At 32.3% G+C, this 21,629-nt stretch overlaps 1 protein-coding gene and 2 long non-coding RNA genes across 3 annotated transcripts; all 3 read left to right on the forward strand.

The window, feature by feature from the left end:
• Positions 1-858: 858 nt before the first annotated feature.
• LOC140174952 (AUGMIN subunit 1-like) lies at positions 859-2,483 on the forward strand. Its single transcript, XM_072201871.1, has 4 exons — positions 859-1,381; positions 1,823-1,946; positions 2,031-2,080; positions 2,185-2,483. Exons 1-2 carry the CDS (start codon positions 1,132-1,134, stop codon positions 1,861-1,863), a joined length of 291 nt encoding a protein of 96 aa, XP_072057972.1. The 5' UTR covers positions 859-1,131; the 3' UTR covers positions 1,864-1,946; positions 2,031-2,080; positions 2,185-2,483.
• Positions 2,484-3,801: 1,318 nt separating this feature from the next.
• On the forward strand, positions 3,802-4,573 carry LOC112712933 (uncharacterized). The gene is made up of 3 exons (XR_011865104.1): positions 3,802-3,860; positions 4,007-4,229; positions 4,447-4,573. It is a non-coding gene; the product is annotated as an uncharacterized lncRNA (long non-coding RNA).
• Positions 4,574-14,416: 9,843 nt separating this feature from the next.
• On the forward strand, positions 14,417-17,368 carry LOC140175291 (uncharacterized). Its single transcript, XR_011865515.1, has 2 exons — positions 14,417-16,951; positions 17,132-17,368. It is a non-coding gene; the product is annotated as an uncharacterized lncRNA (long non-coding RNA).
• The last annotated feature ends 4,261 nt before the right edge of the window (positions 17,369-21,629 follow it).

A 21,629-nucleotide genomic window follows, 5' to 3' on the forward strand; every position in this document is an offset into this window, starting at 1 on the left:
TACACCGAAATTTCTTAACAATAACACATAATTTTTTTAGTTTTTACATCAAAATTTTGCTACAAATCTTAATTAACTCAGAAATACACCAAAATCACTTAATGATTGCGACACAAAACTCAGTTTGAAAAAAACACAAAAATTACTGAATTAACAACAAAAACACATCCAAATCAATTTTGGATTAGGCAGCATCGTCAATATGGCAAAAATTCTATGATAACGATAATGATAACGACGACACGTATATGAAGAAGACGACAATGACTATAACGATGATGATTATGATGATGAACAAAAACGCATCCAAATCATTCATTTATATTATTTTTTTTGAACAATGTTTTTAGTTTCATATAACATTAATAGTAACATACTAAAAATTTTGATAATAAGCCAGTTAGAATCTATGATGAACCAATGGCCGAATGAGGAATAAATCATTTCAAATTATTACGTAAAATCAAATATTAACTAGCCACCAGATAGAATATGCAAATTAAGATAATAATAATTTCAGCAGTACATAAATGCATTACACAATAATAAGAGGGTAGATAACACTACTAAAAAACATGTTTTAGCGACAAACTTTTAGTGGCAATAATACAATGGCCACTAATTCTTTAATTTAAGTTATGTTTTTGTGGCAATTATATATTTGCCTTTATTACTATATATTATAATGGCAATTATTTTTATTGCCACTAATAAATACAAAAAAAGTTTTGTTTGTAAACAATTTTTAGTGGCCATAGAGTTATGGCCAGTATTATTATCATTGAAATATTTTTTAAATGAATTATTGCTTGTGCTTCTTAGAACTTTGGCATAAAAAATGTTGATTCATATATTCAAAGAGAAAGGGATCTGGCTTATGTTGAAGGTGAAGAATGGTCTCACCGCCAAAACCCTAATCTCATCGTAGCCGTCGCTGCCGCCATCGCCACCGCCGTCGAGCAAAGGCGCCTCCTCCACTAACTCATTTCTAGATCTGGTAGCAATGCCCAAACCTCTGACATCTACGCTTTTCTCTGACACTGTCGATCTTCAACAACAAGCTGTGACGTCAATACAAATCCCAAAATCACCTCTCATTTCGCACTCTGTCTCTCCCAACTCGAATTACGAATGGCCGATCAGAATCATGCGGAGCCAGAACCGAAGAGTGGCTCCGGTGCGTCTTCTCGAATCGAGGAAGTGAGTGAGAGGTTGGCAAAGACATTCAAAGCCACTGGCAAACCCGTCCCAGAGTTTGAGTACACGCCTCATAACGTCTCGCATTTGCACGGCCTCTTAATCATCTCCAAAGCCAAAGACAAAGTTGCGCGTCTCGTCGCTCGCGATTTTCGCCAGAAGGCCTCTGAGTACCGATCCCAAGGTACGGTTCTAATTAACCGTGATTCAAGTTAATTCAAATTAGTGAGACTCCTGCATCATGAAAGTTATATATTGAATTGTTGACTGGGGCCTCAATTCTCGCTTTACCAATTTCCTTTTTAATTTTTAATTTTATCTTTTTTTCTATTAGGGATTGATTACTGGAATTCCTAAGTCCAGATTTGATGAATTCTATTTTTGTAATCTTAATTATTATTACTTTCTTGGTTTGTGATCTGAGATGACGATGATGATAATTTTTTGAAGGACAATACTTTGATCAAGTTACTTATGCTCATTTTACATCAAGGACACATTATTTTAGGGTCATGTCCATGTTTTTGAACACGAATGTGTGTTGAACCTTCCAAGATGCAATAGTAATGCACTTTTAAATTGTTTTTAGAAAATGGAATTTGAATCGGGCCATTTGTATTGGTAGGCATGCTTTTGGTGATCAGTATCGGGCCACTGATACTGTAATTAATGGAGCTGGGAAGCTGAAGTTGTTATTTGGTATGTTTACCAGAGTTGCAATCAAACAGCTCGACAGGATCACTGGCCAGGTAATTCTTCAAGTTCCTAACAATCTGATTTTTATTCATTTTAGTCTAATCATGCTTAAGGTTCCGTTCTGTTAACTGTTATAGGGACAATCTGCGATATCAGTAGAAGATACCTTGAAGATCATAATCTACAGGTTCACTCAACTCGATCTCTTAATTCTTGTTTGGATATTTGTTAATGACAATCATTTCGTGCTTGGAACTTGTTCAGTACTTGTTTCATCGTGTGATTGTTTAGGAAACAACACAAGAAGCTCTATTCCCTTGAGATGGAACTTGCTGCTTGACGTTAGGATTTTTGCCAGTAAAGAATTTTATAAAAATATAGTAGCATTGTAAGTATAGATTCTAAACCAACAGAAAATCCCTTCGTACAAACGTTTTGGTTGTCACAAGTAACAAACCCCTTTAAAATTGATAACCGAGTATTTAAACCTTGGGTCGTCTTCTCAAGGAATTATAGGGAAGTATGAATTATTATTGGTTATGGAAAAGTATATTTTGGGGTTTTGAAAAGGGTTGAACAAGTAATGTGAAATAACAAGTCGTTAAAATAATAACTAATAAAGCTTTTGGCAAGGTATGAGAACTGGAGGTCCTATCCCGGTTATCCTTATCAATTGTGATGAGAATTGGATTTTTCTCCCACTAAGTCAACTTCTAACTATGAAGGTAAGTCAAGTGGAGGAATTAATTTTGATTCCTCAGGTCCTAGTCTTTCCTTGGGAAAGGCTAGAGTTATTGGAACTCGAATTAATTCTTGAAGAATTCCAATTTTTAGTCAACAATGAGTTTGATAACTCAAGAGTTACCAATTAATCAACCAAAGCCAAAAGAGAAGAAAATCTACTTGAATGAAAATAATTTGGATAAAGCTAAAGCATCCATAACATATAAGTCTGAAATACCTCAATTTATATTAATTAAAGAAAATCCTAACATGAATGGCTCATAAGCCAAATAGGCAACATATGTAATACAAGCATTAAAGTATCTGAAAATAAAAGAGAAATATAAAGTAAAAGGAATATTGAACCTGATGAAGAGTTGAAATCATAAATCCTTTAAGAGAATCCTAATCCTAAATCCTAAGAGAGAGGAGAGAACCTCCCTCTCTAAAAACTACATCTAAAACCTAAAATTGAGTAATGATTGAATGATTTGATTCTGCTCCACTCCCAGCCTCTAATCTGTGTTTTCTGGGCCGAGAACTGGGTCAAAAACAGTCCAGAAGTCACTCTCGGCGCTTTTTGGTCCGTACAGGTCGCGGCATAGTGACGCGGAGGTGTCATCCACGCGTTTTCATGGAGCGTGCGTTCACGTCGCCTATCTGTACGGCCACTATGGCGAATTATATATCAAATCGAAGCCCCGGACGTTAGCTTTCCAACGCAAGTGGAACCGCATTATTTAGATCTCTATAGCTCAAGTTATGATTGTTTTAGTGCGAGAGGGTCAGGCTGACAGCTTTGCAGTTCCTTCAACTTCTATTCCTTCCACTTTTGCATGCTTCTTTTCCATCCTCTGAGCCATTCATGCCCTGTAATCCCTGAAATCACTTAACACACATATCACAGCATCTAATAGTAATAAGAGAGGATTAATATTAGCAAATATAAGGCCAAAGAAGCATGTTTTCAATCATAGCACAAAATCAAGAAGGATAACGTAAACTCATGCAATTAGTATGAATAAGTGTACGAAAGATTGATAAAATCCACTCAATTTAGCACAATATAAACCATAAAATAGTGGTTTATCACTGCTGCCAAGAATGAGGGTTTTGTTTTGAAGCAACTGCTTGAGACCAATGGGATTTACTCAGAGGGGAAGCCTTTGGTCATGATAGGGGTAATCACAACATTTGGCCGCCAGAAGAATAGGGATGCATTCGCAATGTCTGGATGGGAAGTGGTAATTATATATGTTTTGTTCTTTCTCTTGCTTAATTAGAAATTGCTGACATTGTAAATTATTCTGCCATGATTAATATTGCACGGTTTGCTCACTGAGATTGTGGATTAAAGGTGGTTTTAACATTAAGAGTTCTTTCTATGTAGGTGCAGCTTTGAAGAAACTGGAGGATGAAAGGGCATTGTTGCACGATTTGTTATTAGGAGAAGGTTTAAATTCTTACTTTTAATTTTTCTGGGATGAGGGGGCATGTTGGATCCAATTGTGATTCTTATGGCTTATAAACAATTTTGCAGTGAAAATCGTGGAAACAATTAGGATAAGGACATTGATCGTGAGAATAGGCTGACTAATGACTTCCTAATTCTTGTAAGTTTAACTAGTCGAAGGATTTTATTCTCTTTAAACATTCTGCTTTACTAGAATTTGGCAAGTATTTTGTGGCTTATTGTGAGCGGAAACTAAGGTCTCAGAGCATAAGTTGGTTTAGCTCACTGCCTTCAACTCTTATGTTGACAAGATGATCACGTGGAATCAGACGAGGGGATCCTAAATAAAGCTAAATTGGTTTTTGCTTATGCTGCAGATAAATGGGATGCACTGCAATTATGTTCATCAATGATGAATAATTATCTCAAGGCAAGTTTTAATTTATTGTTATTGGCAAATAATTGTTGCTTTAGTTCGTTTTAATTCAATGTGTTGATTTTCGGGCAAAAATATTTGGAATCAAATGGTCAATGTTACTTTGTTACAGCTTGTCTATAATTAACTATCATATAAGAGTTACAATATTATTACTTTATAATAATTAGTTAATTATCTGTACTCCTAATTTCTTCAAGTTGAATGTGTGTGCTGTGTCTATATATATGGCCAAGTTGATGGAATAGAATTTAGGTAAATATTGTGATGAGTATATATTTAATTAGCATAGGGTAGCTCTATAGGATAATAATGCATGCTAGCTTAATTTTATTTGAGCTAATTATTTCTAAAAATAGTTTAAGTCTTTTTGGTATATTCAGGTTTTGTGTGATTAAAAAGTGACTTAACAAATTGCAAAAAACTGAGTTTTTTTTCTTTAAATTTGGGGGGAGGACTTGAATTTGATGTTAAAAATATAAAAGCATGGAAAGAAAATTGGGAACCAAACTCACGCAAAGAAGACTTGAAAATAACGTGTCTTATCAGCAAAAGTTATTAGCTTTTAAAATTAATTCCAAATTGTGATCAAATCTCAAAGTTAATTATAGGAGTATCGGGATTCTTGTACAAATGGTATCCTAATTAACTCCCCAACTGTATGATAATATTACTTGTGTGCCTTTTTGCAGAATGCAATAAATTTTTCTATTCCTATGCTATTTTTTGATTGGACATGTATTTGATATTTTAAGCATCATTGACCCCTTTTTTTTTTATCAAATTGTATCTATGTCTATATAGTCCCTGAAAATAGTGAGAGTCCAATGGAACTAGATGTTTTCAATTTCAAAGTCCTAGGTATAGCACTTGCTATGTATAATGTTGATGAGATTGGATTCATTTTATAGTTTCTACAAGCATATACCATTATGTTTTAGTTAAATGTATAAACCCTTGTTTTTGCTTTTATTGTTGTGTGTAAACATGCTTGCTTTTGATAATTTTATAGTCTATTTGAGCGTTTGCTGAATCATCAATGTCCCTGGCATTTTCAAAGAGGTGGCCACTTTACTTGAGTACCAAGAATACAATTCTCAAGAAATATGATGGTAGATGATTATTCTCATATCTCTGGTTTAATTTATAGTGCCAAGTGTCACTGTTGTATGCCAAATTTCTTAGTAATTTAGATTTGGTGACTTACTCTCTATTTTGTTGATATTTAAACTCATTTACAGTTTGATAGTGTTACAAATTTAAAGATATATTCCAAGAGGTGTATGAACTATGAAGAGAGATGGAAGCAAAAATTTGAAGAAGATTTGTATGGTTTGTTTTCATTTTGATTAACCAAATTTCTTTGATTTTTTACACATAGATAATTGACACTCTTAAGTGGCTTCAGGTATGAACATAGGCTAATTTTATTGATTTAAGTTTTTTTAATTTTAATTGTTATTGTCAATGATGGCTTCCTAATTTCTCTTTTTATTCATTTATTTATTTTGTTTGTTTTGAATTGTTACTGCAGACAATGGCTTCCTATTTTGTTTCTGATGCAGTGGCAACTTATTACTTATATATAACTTATGTTCATTCCTTTATTTTCTCCCTTACTACTGTTATAGCCTAACTTGATGTAACATAGCCTAACTTGATGTAACATAGTTATAGACTTGTAATATTTTTTGTTATTTAGATTTGTAACATGATTTATTATTTTTTAAGAGAAATTTGTGTATCAATATTTTAAGTTTAATGAAATATCTCATTTTATAATAATTAATTTCAGTATATTTATATTATGTATAATAATAATAATAATAATTGTTGGCACAAATAATTGAAATTCTAAAAAAAATTGGAATTTCGTTGTTTCTAAAAAAATGAGTATAATATAACTAAAAAAAAGTTTTAAGATTTTAGCGGCAATAGTAATGGCAACTAAAAGTGAATAACATTACAATTTTAGAATAATTTTTAGTGGCCATATAAGTTGCCGGTAAAATAAGTTTTGGCGGCAATAATAAAGGCTACTAAAAGTGACTAACATTGTAATTTTATAATTACTTTTGGTGGCCATATAAATTGCCAACAAAATGGCCGCTAAAAGTTATATACTTTTTGTGGCCATTAAAAAAGTCTTTACCGACAAATGTTATAATTGCCGCTAAAACCTTTTAGCGACAATGCATAAGACGCCTAATGTCTAATTGCCGGTAAATATATTAGTGGTTATTTTTATTGCCACTAAAAGCAAAATAAATGGCCGCTAAAAGTAATTTTTCTTGTAGTGTAATAATAATTTCAACAGTAGATAAATATCTTTTGACACTAGTTAGGATATGCAAATTATGATAACTTGGCAGTTCAATTCTTAAATGGAGGAGAACTTGGCAGCAACAATAACAACAAAGTGGAGGAGTGCAAAATCAACACAATTTAGATAAATAAACACACATGTCCTAACAAAAATAACAAACAACACCAGATTTAATAGCTAAAAAGGATAAACTCATGGAACCGAAGAAATAATGGAGAACATCAAAATTGATTTTTTTTCTTTTACAAACCCTTATCTTAACAGAGACAACGCGGTCAACAACCCAGCGAAGTAGCGACGACAACGATTGTGCTCAGTAGATCGGAGGCGATTCGGTTTCTCCGTGAGGAAACTATTACCAACAGCGTGTTATAGCAGATCCATTGAAGAGTATGAGAAAAAGAAGAGGGGTAGAAATTGAGGGTTTAACGTTATGGACAGAATAATACACCACTTGATGTCATTTTTGCCAAAATACGCGCCAAAAATAATATGACGTCATTTTTGGAGTGCAAGCGTAGCAGGAATTGGTCCACTTCAGCTTTCCGATGGCTAGTGATGAACGAAAACTGCCTGAGGGACTACTGTGAGTGTTGGAGTGTAACTTTGAGGACTAAATTTAGTAACTAATAATTTCAGGGACCAACTTGAGGTTTAAGTGCAACTTCAAGGACCACTTTAAAACTTATCTCTATAAAATACAAGTTATAGATGCCAAGTTGCCAACAGTGCATTAATCCTTACAATACTTTTAATGGAGTTCGCCACGGGCCACCGCTACAATTTTATTATTAATAAATGGAAAACTATGTAAATAAAAGCAATTTGAGAAAAGATCAAAATTCTATGGTTTGTTACAATAAATTGATGAACAAAATTCCTAATAAATGGACAAAAATAGTTACAAATTACTTAAATATGTATAAAATAATATCAGAAGCCCAATAACAATATTCTATTTTCTAGGTATAGCATTAAGAGGATTATAGCACCATGTACACCTCAATTCACACAAAATACACCGAAAATTACTTAATGATTGCGACACACAAACTTATTTTGAAAAAAAAACACAAAAATGACTGAATTATCAACAAAAATACATCCAAATAAATTTTTGCTACAAACCTTAATTAACTCAGAAATACACCAAAATTACTTAATAATTGTAACACACAAATTCAGTTTGAAAAAAACACAAAAATGACTGAATTATCAACAAAAACACATCCAAATAAATTTTGGATCAGGCAACGTCATCAATATGGCAAAAATTCTATGATAATGATAACGATAACGACAATACGTATAAGAAGAATACGACAACGACTATAACGATGATGATTATGATGACTATAATGATGACTATAACGATAACGATAGCGATAACAATAATTTTCTTAGTTTTTACATTAAAATTTTGCTACAAACCTTAATTGTGATTGCGACGCACAAATTCAGCTTGAAAAAAAACACAAAAATAACTGAATTATCAACAAAAATACATTCAAATCAATTTTGGATCAGGCAACGTCATCAATAACGATGATACATATAAGAAGAAGACGACGATGACTATAACGATGATGATTATGATGATGAAGATGATGGAGGAGAAGGAAGAAAAAGAAGGAAGAGAAAAAATTCTAATAAGAGGAGGAGGAGGAGGAGGAGGAGGAGGAGGAGGAGGTGGTGGTGGTGTTGGTAAGACGATAACAAAAAAGAAAAATAACGAAAAAGAAGGAGGAGGAGGAGAAGAAGAAGAAGAAAAAGAAGACAAAGTATCAGGAATGACGAAGAAGAAGAACAAGAAGAAGAAGAAGAAGAAGAAGAAGAACATGTACCAGGAGTGCAAAAAAGATAGTGGTGCGTGAGGTAAATTAGGTCAAAGCTACTTATTTGGACCTATTGTTTAAATGACTTGTATGTAAAAATTAATTAATATTATTTAAATAGAATCTTCCTTTTCATGATGAAGTCTACGATATAGATGGAGGTTGATTTCTACACTTATAAATTTGAGTTAGTTGATGGAGAGTTAGACAAATATTTCAAAAGGAGACAAATTATGCTCTTATTGCAGAGCTGGTTCAGAGATCTTTCCTATTGTGTACGTGATGAAAGAAATATTCGAATGAATAATTATTTATGTTATTACTAATTAAGCTGAGATAATTAGAGACTTCGGTATATATTTTTTTAATAAAATATATTTTATTTTGATGACTAAAAAAATATATACTACATATGATAAAATTTTATTAATGTCTTTTTTATTAAAAGAAACAACATTTACTCTTCAAATAAATTTTCGATTTTCACTATAACATTACTCATTTTAAGTGTTGCTTTCATTATTCATTTTCAAAGTGTATTTTACAATTCTTCCGTAACTAATTCTTTATCAATGCTTTTTACTTATTCTCTCATTTATATACATATTATCATAAATTTCAAATACATACCGTAACAAACTATTATTAATATATTCAGCTAAAATATGCAATTTGTTAGAATTAATCATGGTAATTGTGTAGCATATTATTTTTAATAATTTTTAAATAAATATATAATGATATATAAACCATATTCTTTCATGTTGTGAGTGAATTATAATTAATCTATCAGGATAATTAATTATTTTATATTAATTTATTTTTGTTTAATTTTTTATTTGATATGATTAATCATTATATATGTGTTTTAATTTTCTCACTACAAGAATAATTAGTTTTAGCGACAAATTTTTAGTGGCAATAAAAGAATAGTCACTATTTTTGTAATTTAAGTTATGTTATTGTGATCATTATATATTTGTCATTAATATTACATATTTTAATGACAATTATTATCATTGTCACCAAAATTATTAAAAAAACTATATTTTAGTGAAAATTTTTAGTGGCCATAGTACTATGGCTAGTATTATTTTTATTAAAATAACTTTTTCTTAATAATTGTTGGTCAATTGCAAATTTGCAATAGAAGAGAAATGCAATTAGAGGGTGTGAGTGCGAGAAAGGGAAGGGAGAACTCACCGCGGAAACCCTAAGCTCACTGTCACCGTCGCCACCGTCGTCGCCGCCTTACGTAATTTCCACCCTTCCTAGGCTTACATTATGATTGAAATCTGAATTGCTCTCTAGTCATAAGGTACAAGTCCCTTAATTTTCCTCTCATTTATGTTCTTGTGCTCCAATTTGTGTTCTACTGCAATCTTTTTTCATATCTCTTATCAATTTGTGGTTTTATCTGAGTTAATTGTTCTTCCAAATTGGATTCCACTTTTCTTAGTTCTCTATTGCATAAACTTATTGCAGGCTAAACCGGTAATTCAGTGATTCAGAAATTCGTTATCAAAATTTTAGGTTTTTCTTCTCTTAATGATTTAGCAATGCTTTATCAGTTTCTGAATTCCAATAATTAGTTTTTTTTCACTTTGTCCTTTGATTTTCCAAACTTTTTTCAAATTTATTGTAGTTGTGTTATTCGCCATCAGTGATGAGCTCACCGAGCTCATCAAGGCCTGCAACATCTTCGGCCGTTTCCTCTTATGGCTACTCTTTAGTTGAGAGCAACCAGCATCAATCTCAAGGTTACACTACACACTCTTCATTATCTTTTGAGAAATGTGTTTATAGACTAAATACTCGTGTACATCATAGGGACATATGCAACAAGAAACCCCTGGAAAATTGTGGTAGCTAAAGCCATTGAGTACTTGCTTTCTTCTTTAAAAAACGTAAGAACTGAAATGAAAGCCCAAAACCTCAAACTTGAACAAATTAAGCATTCATTGGTTGCAAGATTTAGCAAGGTTCTCTTCTACGGGTAAGCAATTCATGTTTGGTTTCCTTTGAGTAATAGATGAAGTTCACATAAGCTAATAGTATTTATATTTATATCTTGATATGAGTAGTAAATGTTATAATATATGTCAATACACGTTTTGGGGTTTCAGTTTGTGGAATGTGGAGTGTAGAACAATTAATTTGTGCTAATATATATATATATATATATATATATATATATATATATATATATATTGATCCTAATAGCAGCATTGGTGGTGATGCAGAACAATCTCAATTAATACTACCTGGTGGTGATGTTGATCCTAATAGCAGCACTCATTAATTTGACTATGTTTGGTTTTGGTGTGACAAGCAAGGGTGGTGGTGTTAAAGTTCTTGGTAGGGTGAGACAGAAAATCAAGAATCCTAGATACTGGAACACTATTAGGAGTTACATTTTTGGCTCCAATACTTGTCCTAATGTTATCAATTGGACCCCTTTAGATTACATGAAGAGGGATATATCACCAATACATGTACAACTCATCATTTCATTTATTTCACTCTTGTTAATATTTGTTAGATACAATACTATTTTTTTATATTTTTGCACTTGATCTTTGGTTCACATGCTAAGTGAAACTTTTAATAGCTAATTAAAGTTATGAGTTAGTGAAGTAAAAAGCTAAATTATAAAGTTCATTTATTATTATAACCCAAATAGGGAAAAAAAAGAAGAAGAAGAAGAAAAAAGCTAATTTAAAAAGTTCATGTCTCATCGCCAGATTTTGCACCTTTCTCCCTCACTCTGTCAATTGTGTTAATTTGAGAACTATATTTACTGTAATTCACTACTTAAATGTGAAATAAAAATTTAGTTTATGTTTATTTTGTTTGGACAGTGAGTTTTCTAAGCACTAAGAGGATGCAAAGATGAACTCGATTTTTTTAGCCAACTTCTTGAACAAAACATTTTCAACAACTCTGCCTGAAATCAGGTATGTCCCTACCATTGACATATTTTGAAATGAATAGGTCCCTAGCTACCTAGTAATATATATCCTTCTTGAAACAAACTTGAATCAATGGAAAGCTTAAATTCACCTTTTAAGGGTGTTGTAAACAACATTTGTGCAAGATATGTTCATTATAAACAAGATTGGTCTTCTACTATACACTCAAGATTTGGGCAAGTTGATTTTTTAGTTATCTTTTCAGAAAATTATAAATAAATAAATAAATAACTATGTAGTTAATGACCACTTTGCTTTTTATTTTTATTAACTTCAGGATATTGGCGCCAACTATCTATATTTTTTTTGCTTCTACACTTCCTGTTATTGTATTTGGAGAGCAAATTAGTAGAGACACAAATACCTACTTCATCTTATTCCCCTGCATGCATGTCTCTCTTATTTATATACCATACAAGATATGCAAATTTGTAATAAAGTTTAATTTGAATGTAGATGAAAGTTTGAATACAATATAAACACTGGCTTCTATAGCCATAAGTGGAATCATACACTCAATATTTGGTGGTCAACTTCTCATATTTGGAGTTGCTGAGCCAACCATCATCATACATACTTACTTGTACAACTTTGCCAAAGATAGAGATGATTTTAGACAACAACTCTTTTTTGGCTTGCTGCATTATGTGTAATTTTTGGCCTCCGATACTTTATTAAGTTATATAAAGAAGGGTTATTGAACACTTTCTAGTTTAGGATTGGATGTTACTGTGAATTATGAAGATAGTAGTGGTATTTACATTGATCATGATATAAAATATTCACTTAATTTTGATCATTAGCTATGTGCTAATCATTGATGTAATATAAACTTGTAGTATTTGTGTTGTTTAAATTTATATTATATTTTATTATTTTTCAAGAGAAGTATTTGTGTATAAATATTTTAAATTTAATAAAATATTTTATTTGTAATAATTAATTTTAGTATATTCATATTATGTACAATAATAATAATTGTTGCTAAAAATAATTTAAAATTTTAAAAAAGGATAGGTTGTTATTTCTAAAAGAGTGAGTATAATTAAAAAAGTTTTAAGATTTTAGCGGCAATAGTAATGGCAACTAAAAGTAAATAATATTATAATTTTAGAATTATTTTTAGTGGCCAAATAAATTGCCGGTAAAATGGGTTTTGGCGGCAATAGTAATGGCCACTAAAAGTGAATGATATTGCAATTTTATAATTATTTTTGGTGGCCATATAAATTGCAAGAAAATGGCCGCTGAAAGTTATATACTTTTTGCAGCCATTAAAAAGGCCTTTATCGGTAAATGTTATAATTGCCGTTAAAACCTTTTAGCGACAAAACATAAGACGGCTAATGTCTATTTGGCGGTAAATGTATTAGCGACTATTTCTATTGTCGTTAAAAGCAAAATAAATGACCGCTAAAAATAATTTTTCTTGTAGTATCTATTCAACTAAAAGTTATTTTTTTTTAGTCAAAATGAATATAAAAAATTAAAAATATACCTGCTTAGATTGAAGTACAGAATCAAAAATAGGATTTTTTTTACATAATATATAATACCTAAAAAAACTAACTCATACTCAAGTCTCTAATTATCTCAGCTTAATTAGTAACAACATAAATAATTATTCATTTGAATATTTTCTTCATAACGTGCACAACAAAAAAGTTCTTTGAACCAAACTTTGCAATGAAAGTAGAATTTGTCTCTTCTTAAACAAGATTTAGACTAGATATATATTCTACAAATTTAAAAATATTAAATATTATTTTTGTTTAATTTTTAAAAAAATAATATATATTTATATATAAATACATAAAGATTATTTTGATAGCCAATTTTTTTGTACATGTAAAATTTTTTAGTTTAATCACACGCATATGTGCGTAACCTTAAATAATGACCCATTTCTTATTGATAGGCACCCCAGTCGCACCAAATCTCACATAAATCAGACATATATCGTTCAATCTTAACCACCATTCCACTCATTTCACAAAAATCCCGAGTTATTCAATCTTAACCACCAATTTCACCTACTACCTGTTTTTAGTAATAATATAACAGGAAAACAAACACAATATCCAAAAAGTCAACCGGGTACAAAAATGATTTCATTTAGGATTAACCATGCTTGACATATAAAAGAGAGTCATTAATATTGTTTTTGAAAATTAAAACTAATGGAATAAAACTTCCAAAAAATATAAGGAAGCACTCTAATATATGCATGTTAAATGAAAAGTTCACCACAGGTACTATCGTTGAAAAGAAAATATTGAAATGAAGTTGAGCTCGTGATTTAGTGATTGTTTTTTTATATGTATCATTTAATTTTAAATTTTGTTTGTTTGACTCTCTTCTCTCTTTTACTTATTATCTTTGGTTAAAAAATAAGAAAAAGTGATAAATAAATTTTTAATTTTTAATTTAAAAATAAATAAATTATTAACCGATTAAAAATATAAAAATATTCATTTTTTTAAAACGCGAGATATTTAAAATTCTTTTATCTTTATATATTTTAAATAATAGGACATACATATCTCGTATTTTAAAAGATAAAATAATATTTTTGTATTCTCAATTAATTAAAGACTTATTTATCTTCTAGTTAAAAAATTAAAAACTTATTTATCGTTTTTTTCAAAAACTAAAATGAATTAAAACATGGAACTCTTAAATGAATATAACGTGGAGTAATTGTGGCCGTTTATGTTTCATAATCCAATCATTATGCATAAAAATTTCATGTACATAAAATTTTTACACGATGCCGGCCTTAACACCACAAGACCTGTCGACTTCAATTGCTGCGCTGGAATTGGAGAAATAAAAATTGAGATACTCAAAAGTTAGTAACTCATTCAAGAAATGGAAAATGATGTCTTCTATTTTGTCTATTTTTACTTATCGCTTTGCCGTTTAGGCCCAAAGAAAAACCAACCTTTCACTATCTTAGTAGCTCGTCAAATGACACCAAAGCTAACATATTAACATCATCATCATCATCATCATAATCGTTTTTTTTGGAGTGTTAGATTCTGGTCAATTATAGAAGAACACAACAACAATCCATACAAATTGAAGTATCCGTGTCTTAGAAGCTTGAGAAAGAACCAATATGGATTGGTTCGAGTAGTCAGCTCAAATTCTGTTTATATATGTAGCAATTTATTGGTTAGTAGCAGACCTTTAAATCTAGTTTGAGAGGTTTAGACTCTTACGCCTAACCTTTGAAATACCTGTGAGATTTCTCAAGTAATGGTTCAATTCCCCATTTACCATAATGTAAGAGCCAAAGTCCGCTGAGGAAGGGTCTCATACTCTCATGGGTGAAATTGAAATCGACGCTCCGGCGAAGGGGTTACGTTGCAGGTGGACATGGAAGGAGAACAAGTTGTTTGAGCTAGCCTTGGCGGTGGTTGATGAGAACCACCCGGAACGGTGGGAGGCGGTTGCGGCGATGATTGGAGGAGAGAAGAGTGCTGGGGAGGTTCAAGAGCACTATGTGATCCTTTTGGAGGATTTGGAACTTATAGAATCTGGTAAATTTGACCATAAACTTGAAGAAGAATCTCATCAGCCTTATGTACTAGTTGACCATGTTAAGTCTCTGTGTTTGTCTCATAATGATACAGCAGCCATGTAAGAACTACTCTGTTTTTTTTTCTTTTTTTGTGTGGAATAAGATAATTTAGTTTTCTTTCTTCAAATTATATTCAGTTGTGTTCTCTATGCTTCCCTTTTTGTCTTTCATTGGCATTCAGAACTTAAATATTTTAAAGTTATCTTAGTAATCTCTTTTACATAGTAATCTTTCAAAGTAAAAATGAATGGGAATATGGGAATATGAAGAATTGGGAATTTAATTAGAATGTACATGACTGCTAGATCTAAAACAATTCCCCTATTCTTTTTCTGCTTTTTTTTTTATTTTTTCTTTTTAAACTCAAACGATATGGAAAATGTGTCGTTTCTTCATAAAAGACCTTGAATAATTGTCCCACTAATCTGGTTCCATGTTGCTTATATCTTCATTGAATTGCAGCAGGAAATACATATAATGTTCTATAAAACTGGGTTTGAAACAAGAGACAAGTTGGGTATGACACCATTCATACCAAAGATAAAAACACAACTGTCTTTTCTTATCTGAAATGCACGTTAAGAAACTGCATCTGGATTCCACCATATAAATTCTTCCAAGCATTTCTATATACTCCTCGTCTATAAGTTTGTGTATGTCTCAGATACTAATTAAACAAATCTTAATAACACTGAGAATGAAAAATCACTTATCAGATCATTTAATATTTAAGGTGAAGATTCACGTGTTATTCTTACGTGAAATTAATAACTGAAAAACATTAGATGATTTGATATTTTTGATAAAATTGTCATTTAATGATCGTGAGTTTCTACCTATATTTAAATAAACAACTAGTTATTTGATACAAATAAGTTAGATTGCCTCTCATCCTCAAGTGAAGTTTTGATATTCTTCAATTTGCAGGAAGACACAATAATCTGGGTTAGATAGCGAGACTTCTTTATTTATTATTATTATTAGTTTGAAGCAATTTAAAATTGGGTGAGACGCAAGTCAATATACGTTGGCTATTGTGAGTGAAACAGAATTTTACTAAGAAAGGGAAATAGTTGCCACATTTTACTTGTAGAAAAAGGAAAATAATTCCAAATTATGCAATTTTTCAGACCATTTGTTTCATACCTCTTCTCACTCACATGTGATACATGACATTTATGTACTATCAATATTTAATAGCAGTAATATCATTGAAATATATTGACCAGAAAGAACGTATGGAGATCTGAATCAAATGGTGTAGAATGTGGTACTTTTCAATGATTGGCCTCTAATAATAATGTAGTGTGGACCGTACGGAACAGACATGATGAAGAAACAATTAGTGGACGAAATGTGTTCATAGGTCAGATAGATAGAACTTTCAGTGTTGGTAGCTATTCAATTTAGCCCATGATCATTGTTACCTTTTCAGAGCAACCAAGTTGTGTACATATGAATTGTATAGGATCTCAAATTTATGGATTCAAGTTGTGCAATCATATTTGTATATTAAACTACTAGGAAAAATTTCAGGTATGCCAGTTACTTTATTGGAAGTCTGAAATTTCAGTTATGAGATCCGTTGAGATTTAAAATAAAATAATATGAATAGCTGCGATTTGTTTGTGGATGTTGGAATTTGGAAGCTGCGAAGCCAGAGTCAAGTTTTTGAATGAATGAGTAAATGGAGGGGAGTGGATCCTCTCAAAAAACCAAACTGGATGGTATGCTGTATTTAATCTAATTATTTATTATTTTCTTTCTTATTTATTTTTAATCTCATTTATAGAATTAAAGATGAGAGATTATACTGAATTCTGTTAAATGTTAAAAAAATTAGAGAGAATTCATTTCCGTAAATGGAGTTGTATCTTTTGGATAACACGCTTCTTTTTGTTTTGTAGGAAACCGAAACTCAAAGGAAGAAATATTGAAAAAGTTGATGAGTGAGAAGGTAGTGAGGATCACAGAAGGAAAATTTTCATTTGTTGGAAAAAGAAAAGAGCTGGGAAAAAATTTTATTGGCACTCGATTAAAAGGAATAATCTATTGACTATTGAGTGATGATGTTGTTATGAATTTATATATCTCTATACTGTTATATACTAACAATAGAGAAGCAAAGCTATTTTCATGTTAAATTGAATTCATTTTATTCGAGTTATTATATTATTAAAGTATACAATTAATATCTTAAACTAATATTTTTACCCGTAATAACATTACAAAAATATAAATCTTTTAAAATTATGTCGATCTTAACATTATAAATTATGGCACAAAAAATTTATAGCATTAAATTAGTCGTAAAGGACAAAAGTCCTGGTCGGCTAAGAAGATTAGGATCTCTGCAGATAAAAAAATAAATAATAACTTTTTTAGTTGTTATTTTCATATGAAAGAATTTATTTTTTACTAATAATTAATTTAAACATTTGTTATCTAAAATTTAAAAGAATTTAATGTGTATACTTTTATAATTTATTGATTATGAAGATGACCATTAATTGTTACTCCTGTGGTTTGCTTTTTTTTAGGATTGTGGTTTTTATTTTTTTTTTAGTGGGTATTTGGTTCTTTCTGCTTGGATAGTTTTGGGTAGCTAGAAGAACGAGTCTTGCAAGGAATTATTTGAATTTTATTTTGAATTTATTACTGTGTAATTGCGTTTACTTTACTTCTTCGGAATTTTTGTCGGTTTGTTTTTTTATTATTGATTATTTTATATCAGTTAACTGTTTTATATCTTTTAATACTTTGATTGGTGGATTGGGAGGTTGACCAAGGATATGATAAGAAAAATTATTTGAAGGTTAATGGTGTTAGCCTGCCATTGTTCATCTTCATCATGTATGGTGTTTTTATGCTAATATATATATTTTGGTGTCTTTCTTTTTGGTTGTGACTGAGTTGTTTTGTGGACGAACAGATTCGCTACACTGCCTACAACTTTGCTCACCTTTTCAGAGAATCTCTCTTTTCGCTGTTATACTCTCTCTTGTGTCTCTGTCATCTGCTTTGGTCTAAATTGTTGCTGTTGTAGTGCTGTCTCAAGTGGTTAAGGTGATGTATTTTCCATATATTCTTTGATAATTTTGGGTAGATTACTGATATTTTTTAGTAGAAAATTGATATTTATAGTTATTGGTTACAGAAATTGTGTATTACTTACGTGGGTTACTGAGGAACTTCATTTTGAATGGGTCCTCAAAATCTCTATTGGTGGTAAGTATTTGGTGGACATCCATTAGCTGCTAGGTTCGGAGAAAAATATTTTCTAGCACCACCTTAAGTTAAATAATTTTTCTTCGTATCTATTTTTAGGAAAATTGTTCAAACTTTGATACAATGAAAGAATCTTGTGTTATTCTTTCTTACTATTCAAACACATTGTGTCTTGATGATTGTTGGAGTTTTCAGACTTTGTTTGTATTTTAATTTCAATTGATTTTCTTATTCGTATTTTTGGTGTTACTATTAGTATAAAGTTAATGCCTGTAAGATCCGGTTAATTAACAGCTAATTAACCCATAAATGAGAATTTATTCTAGAAAGTCCTAAATGTGATTTTTATGGCTAAAACTGATAGAGGAGATTGAGACGAGAATTTCGGTATCAATTTTATAGAATTCGGACCAAGATTGGACCGAACGGGCCAAACCGGGCCAATCGGACCCAAAGTGGGCCCTTGGCCCAACATAACTAAACCAAAACCCTAGTTTTCAGCACTCTCTCTCCTCATTAGCCACAAACACACGCTGAAAAAGAGAGGAAAGAGGGGGGGGGGAGAACACTCTCTCAAACTTCTATCTCTCACTTGATCTTCAAACCACCATAACTTTTGATCTAGAGCTCCGATTGCCGCACCGTTTGCGACCACGCGTTCACCGCAGAGAGTTCTACAAAACTCATACAATTAATCTTGAGGTAAGTCATGTTTTTCTCTTCGAATTTCTAGCCTTGATTTCGAGTTTCATGAGCAAAAATATTGAGATTTTGGGCTCTTTGATGTTATAGGACCCAACTCTCTTGAAGGAGAAGGTTAATCTTGTCTCCTTGGACCTTGGGTGTGGTAAGATTCTCAACCCTAGTGTATTTTGTGGTTCTATGATGTTTGGGTTTTGAGATGTTGTGTATGGGTATGATGGTTGTGGCTTAGGTTGTGTATATGTGGATGTTGAAGCTTGATTGGTGATATTGAAAAGCTTGAAAAGGGCTTTGGTGGTGAAAAATATATTCTTAGAGGTGTTGAGGCCTTGAGAGCTTGTGGATAAGTGATTTGGAAGTGCTCCGGTTGAGCTTGAGAAATCGGCTAAGGTATGGTCTCGGTTTCCCGTATCTAATATGTAATGTGGTAGGAAATACCTACGCTAGAGGCCCTAAGATAGGCATTGAATTGTTGATGTTGTTGAATGGTTGATATATATGATGTGGTCATATATGTGATGATGATTATTGATGCCTTGATGGTATGATGTATGAGAAATATACATGTTATGCTATATGTTTGATGATTGATTAAGGTTGGATTGTGAGTAAAACCATGTTGGTGGTGAGTATGATATTGATTATGTACAATGATGGTTGATTGGAAATGGTGTTGTTGGAAATTGGCATGAGAAAGAGTATATGATATGTCAATGTGTTTGAGTTTGAGCCACTTGGGTGAAGTGGGTTAAAATGATGGGATATTGATTTTGTGATTTGTGATAAAGTGTCAATGTGTGAGTTGAGAAGGCTTGATGTTAACTTTAACATATTTTGATTGATTTCAAAGAAAAGGGATGAAATTGGTATGTTTTGATTGATTTTGAAAAGACTTGAAAATAGCTTGTTTTGAAAATGGTACTTTGTGGTTTTGTATGAAAACATGATTTTTGGGCATACTTTGACGGGACATAACTTGAACTACGGATCTCTGTTTTACGCCAAATCTATTTAGAAATGAAATTGGATCCGGAATGTCTATGCCGTTCGAAGAACGGGTGAAAAACGATTTAAAATGAGAAAGTTATGTCCGTTGAAAGATTGGGTTTGAATCTGTGAATTCTGCAGCTTTTAACTTAGAAAAATTTTAGCAGAATGACCCCCCGCGCGTAGGCGCACTTGGCGCGTACGCGCCGTTCTTCCAGAAAGCGCCATCCACGCATGCACGTGATGTGCGCGGGCGTGCCGATGGGCTGCACCCAATGCCCAGCTATTTTCCAGAGAGTTGTGCTAGAGTTGTGCCAGTTTTGTGCCTGGGGCACCAGAGTACCCACGCGTACGCGTGGTTGACGCGTGCGCGCCGTTGACTATTTTTGAATGTGTGCGTCCGCGTGAAGGGCGCCTATGTGCCGATGAGTTTTTGTGGCCATCCGCGCGTGCGCATGGAGTGCGCGTACGCGTGGCCCTGTTTTTATCCCAAAGTTGATTTTTGAGTTTTGAAAGCCAAATTTCATACTTCTAAGCCTCCGATCTCACCATTTATGTCTTGAATTATTATGATATGCCTAGCTATGAGAGAAGGAGCTAGTGGATGTGGTAACTTGCGAGTGAAGCAAGGGGAAAATGAATGATCAATGAGGATCAAAGATGATTATGTGAGATGTGGAGGATGGTGGTGGAAGTGCTTGTTATGCCATTGGCCGAAGGGCCGTAATTGTTTATGAATTGGCTGGTTCTGGATTGAACCGTGAGCCGAAATAGCTGTGTATGCTATGAATATTGGCTGGTTATGGATTTAACCATGAGCCGAATGGCTAGATTATTGCCGTGTTACGGCGGAGCCATGATTATGGCTATGTATAAATGCATATATGCTGTTGAATGAATTGTGAATGTTGCACTTCCACTATTGGAGATGAGAGTTTTCCTGGGAGGAAGCAGTGGCTAGCCACCACGTGCTCCAGGTTGAGACTCGAAGCTCTTTTGACCTATGTCATAAGTGTGGCCGGGCACTGTGAAAGACCCGGATGAGCTCGCCTCCGTAAATATACACCAGTGAAGGTGATGGATATAGATTATGATTATGATCAAGTTTATGATGAGTATAACTCGAGTTGGGGATGCGTGACAGAGGGACAGTCCAATGGTTAGCTACCAGGACTTGTCGGGTTGGCTCTATAACCGACAGATGATATCATCAGCCACTAGGGACAGGCATTCATCATATGCATACTATATGAATTGTTTGAGATTGCCTATTTGACTGCATATTACTTGCTAATTGCCTAAATGCCTTAATTGTTTCTATTTGTATATTTCTTGCTTGATATAACTGTGTTTGCTATACTATACTCCTGCTGGTGGTTGGGAGGTCTGAAGGAATTGGAAAGGGAAGTATTAGTTAGACTGAAGAATCTTTAGTCAGTCACCACACATGGTTTAGCTTGTTTATAAGCTTTGATATTATCTGGAGGA

This window comes from Arachis hypogaea, chromosome 9 (genome assembly GCF_003086295.3).
Source record: "Arachis hypogaea cultivar Tifrunner chromosome 9, arahy.Tifrunner.gnm2.J5K5, whole genome shotgun sequence".
Classification (NCBI taxonomy): Eukaryota; Viridiplantae; Streptophyta; class Magnoliopsida; order Fabales; family Fabaceae; genus Arachis; species Arachis hypogaea.

Bases quoted from the DNA above. Each gene is read 5' to 3' on its own strand.
- LOC140174952 (XM_072201871.1), top strand. From the start codon at position 1,132: ATGGCCGATCAGAATCATGCGGAGCCAGAACCGAAGAGTGGCTCCGGT. The intron at 1,382-1,822 runs GTACGGTTCTAA...TTGTATTGGTAG, and splicing joins CTCTGAGTACCGATCCCAAG to GCATGCTTTTGGTGATCAGT.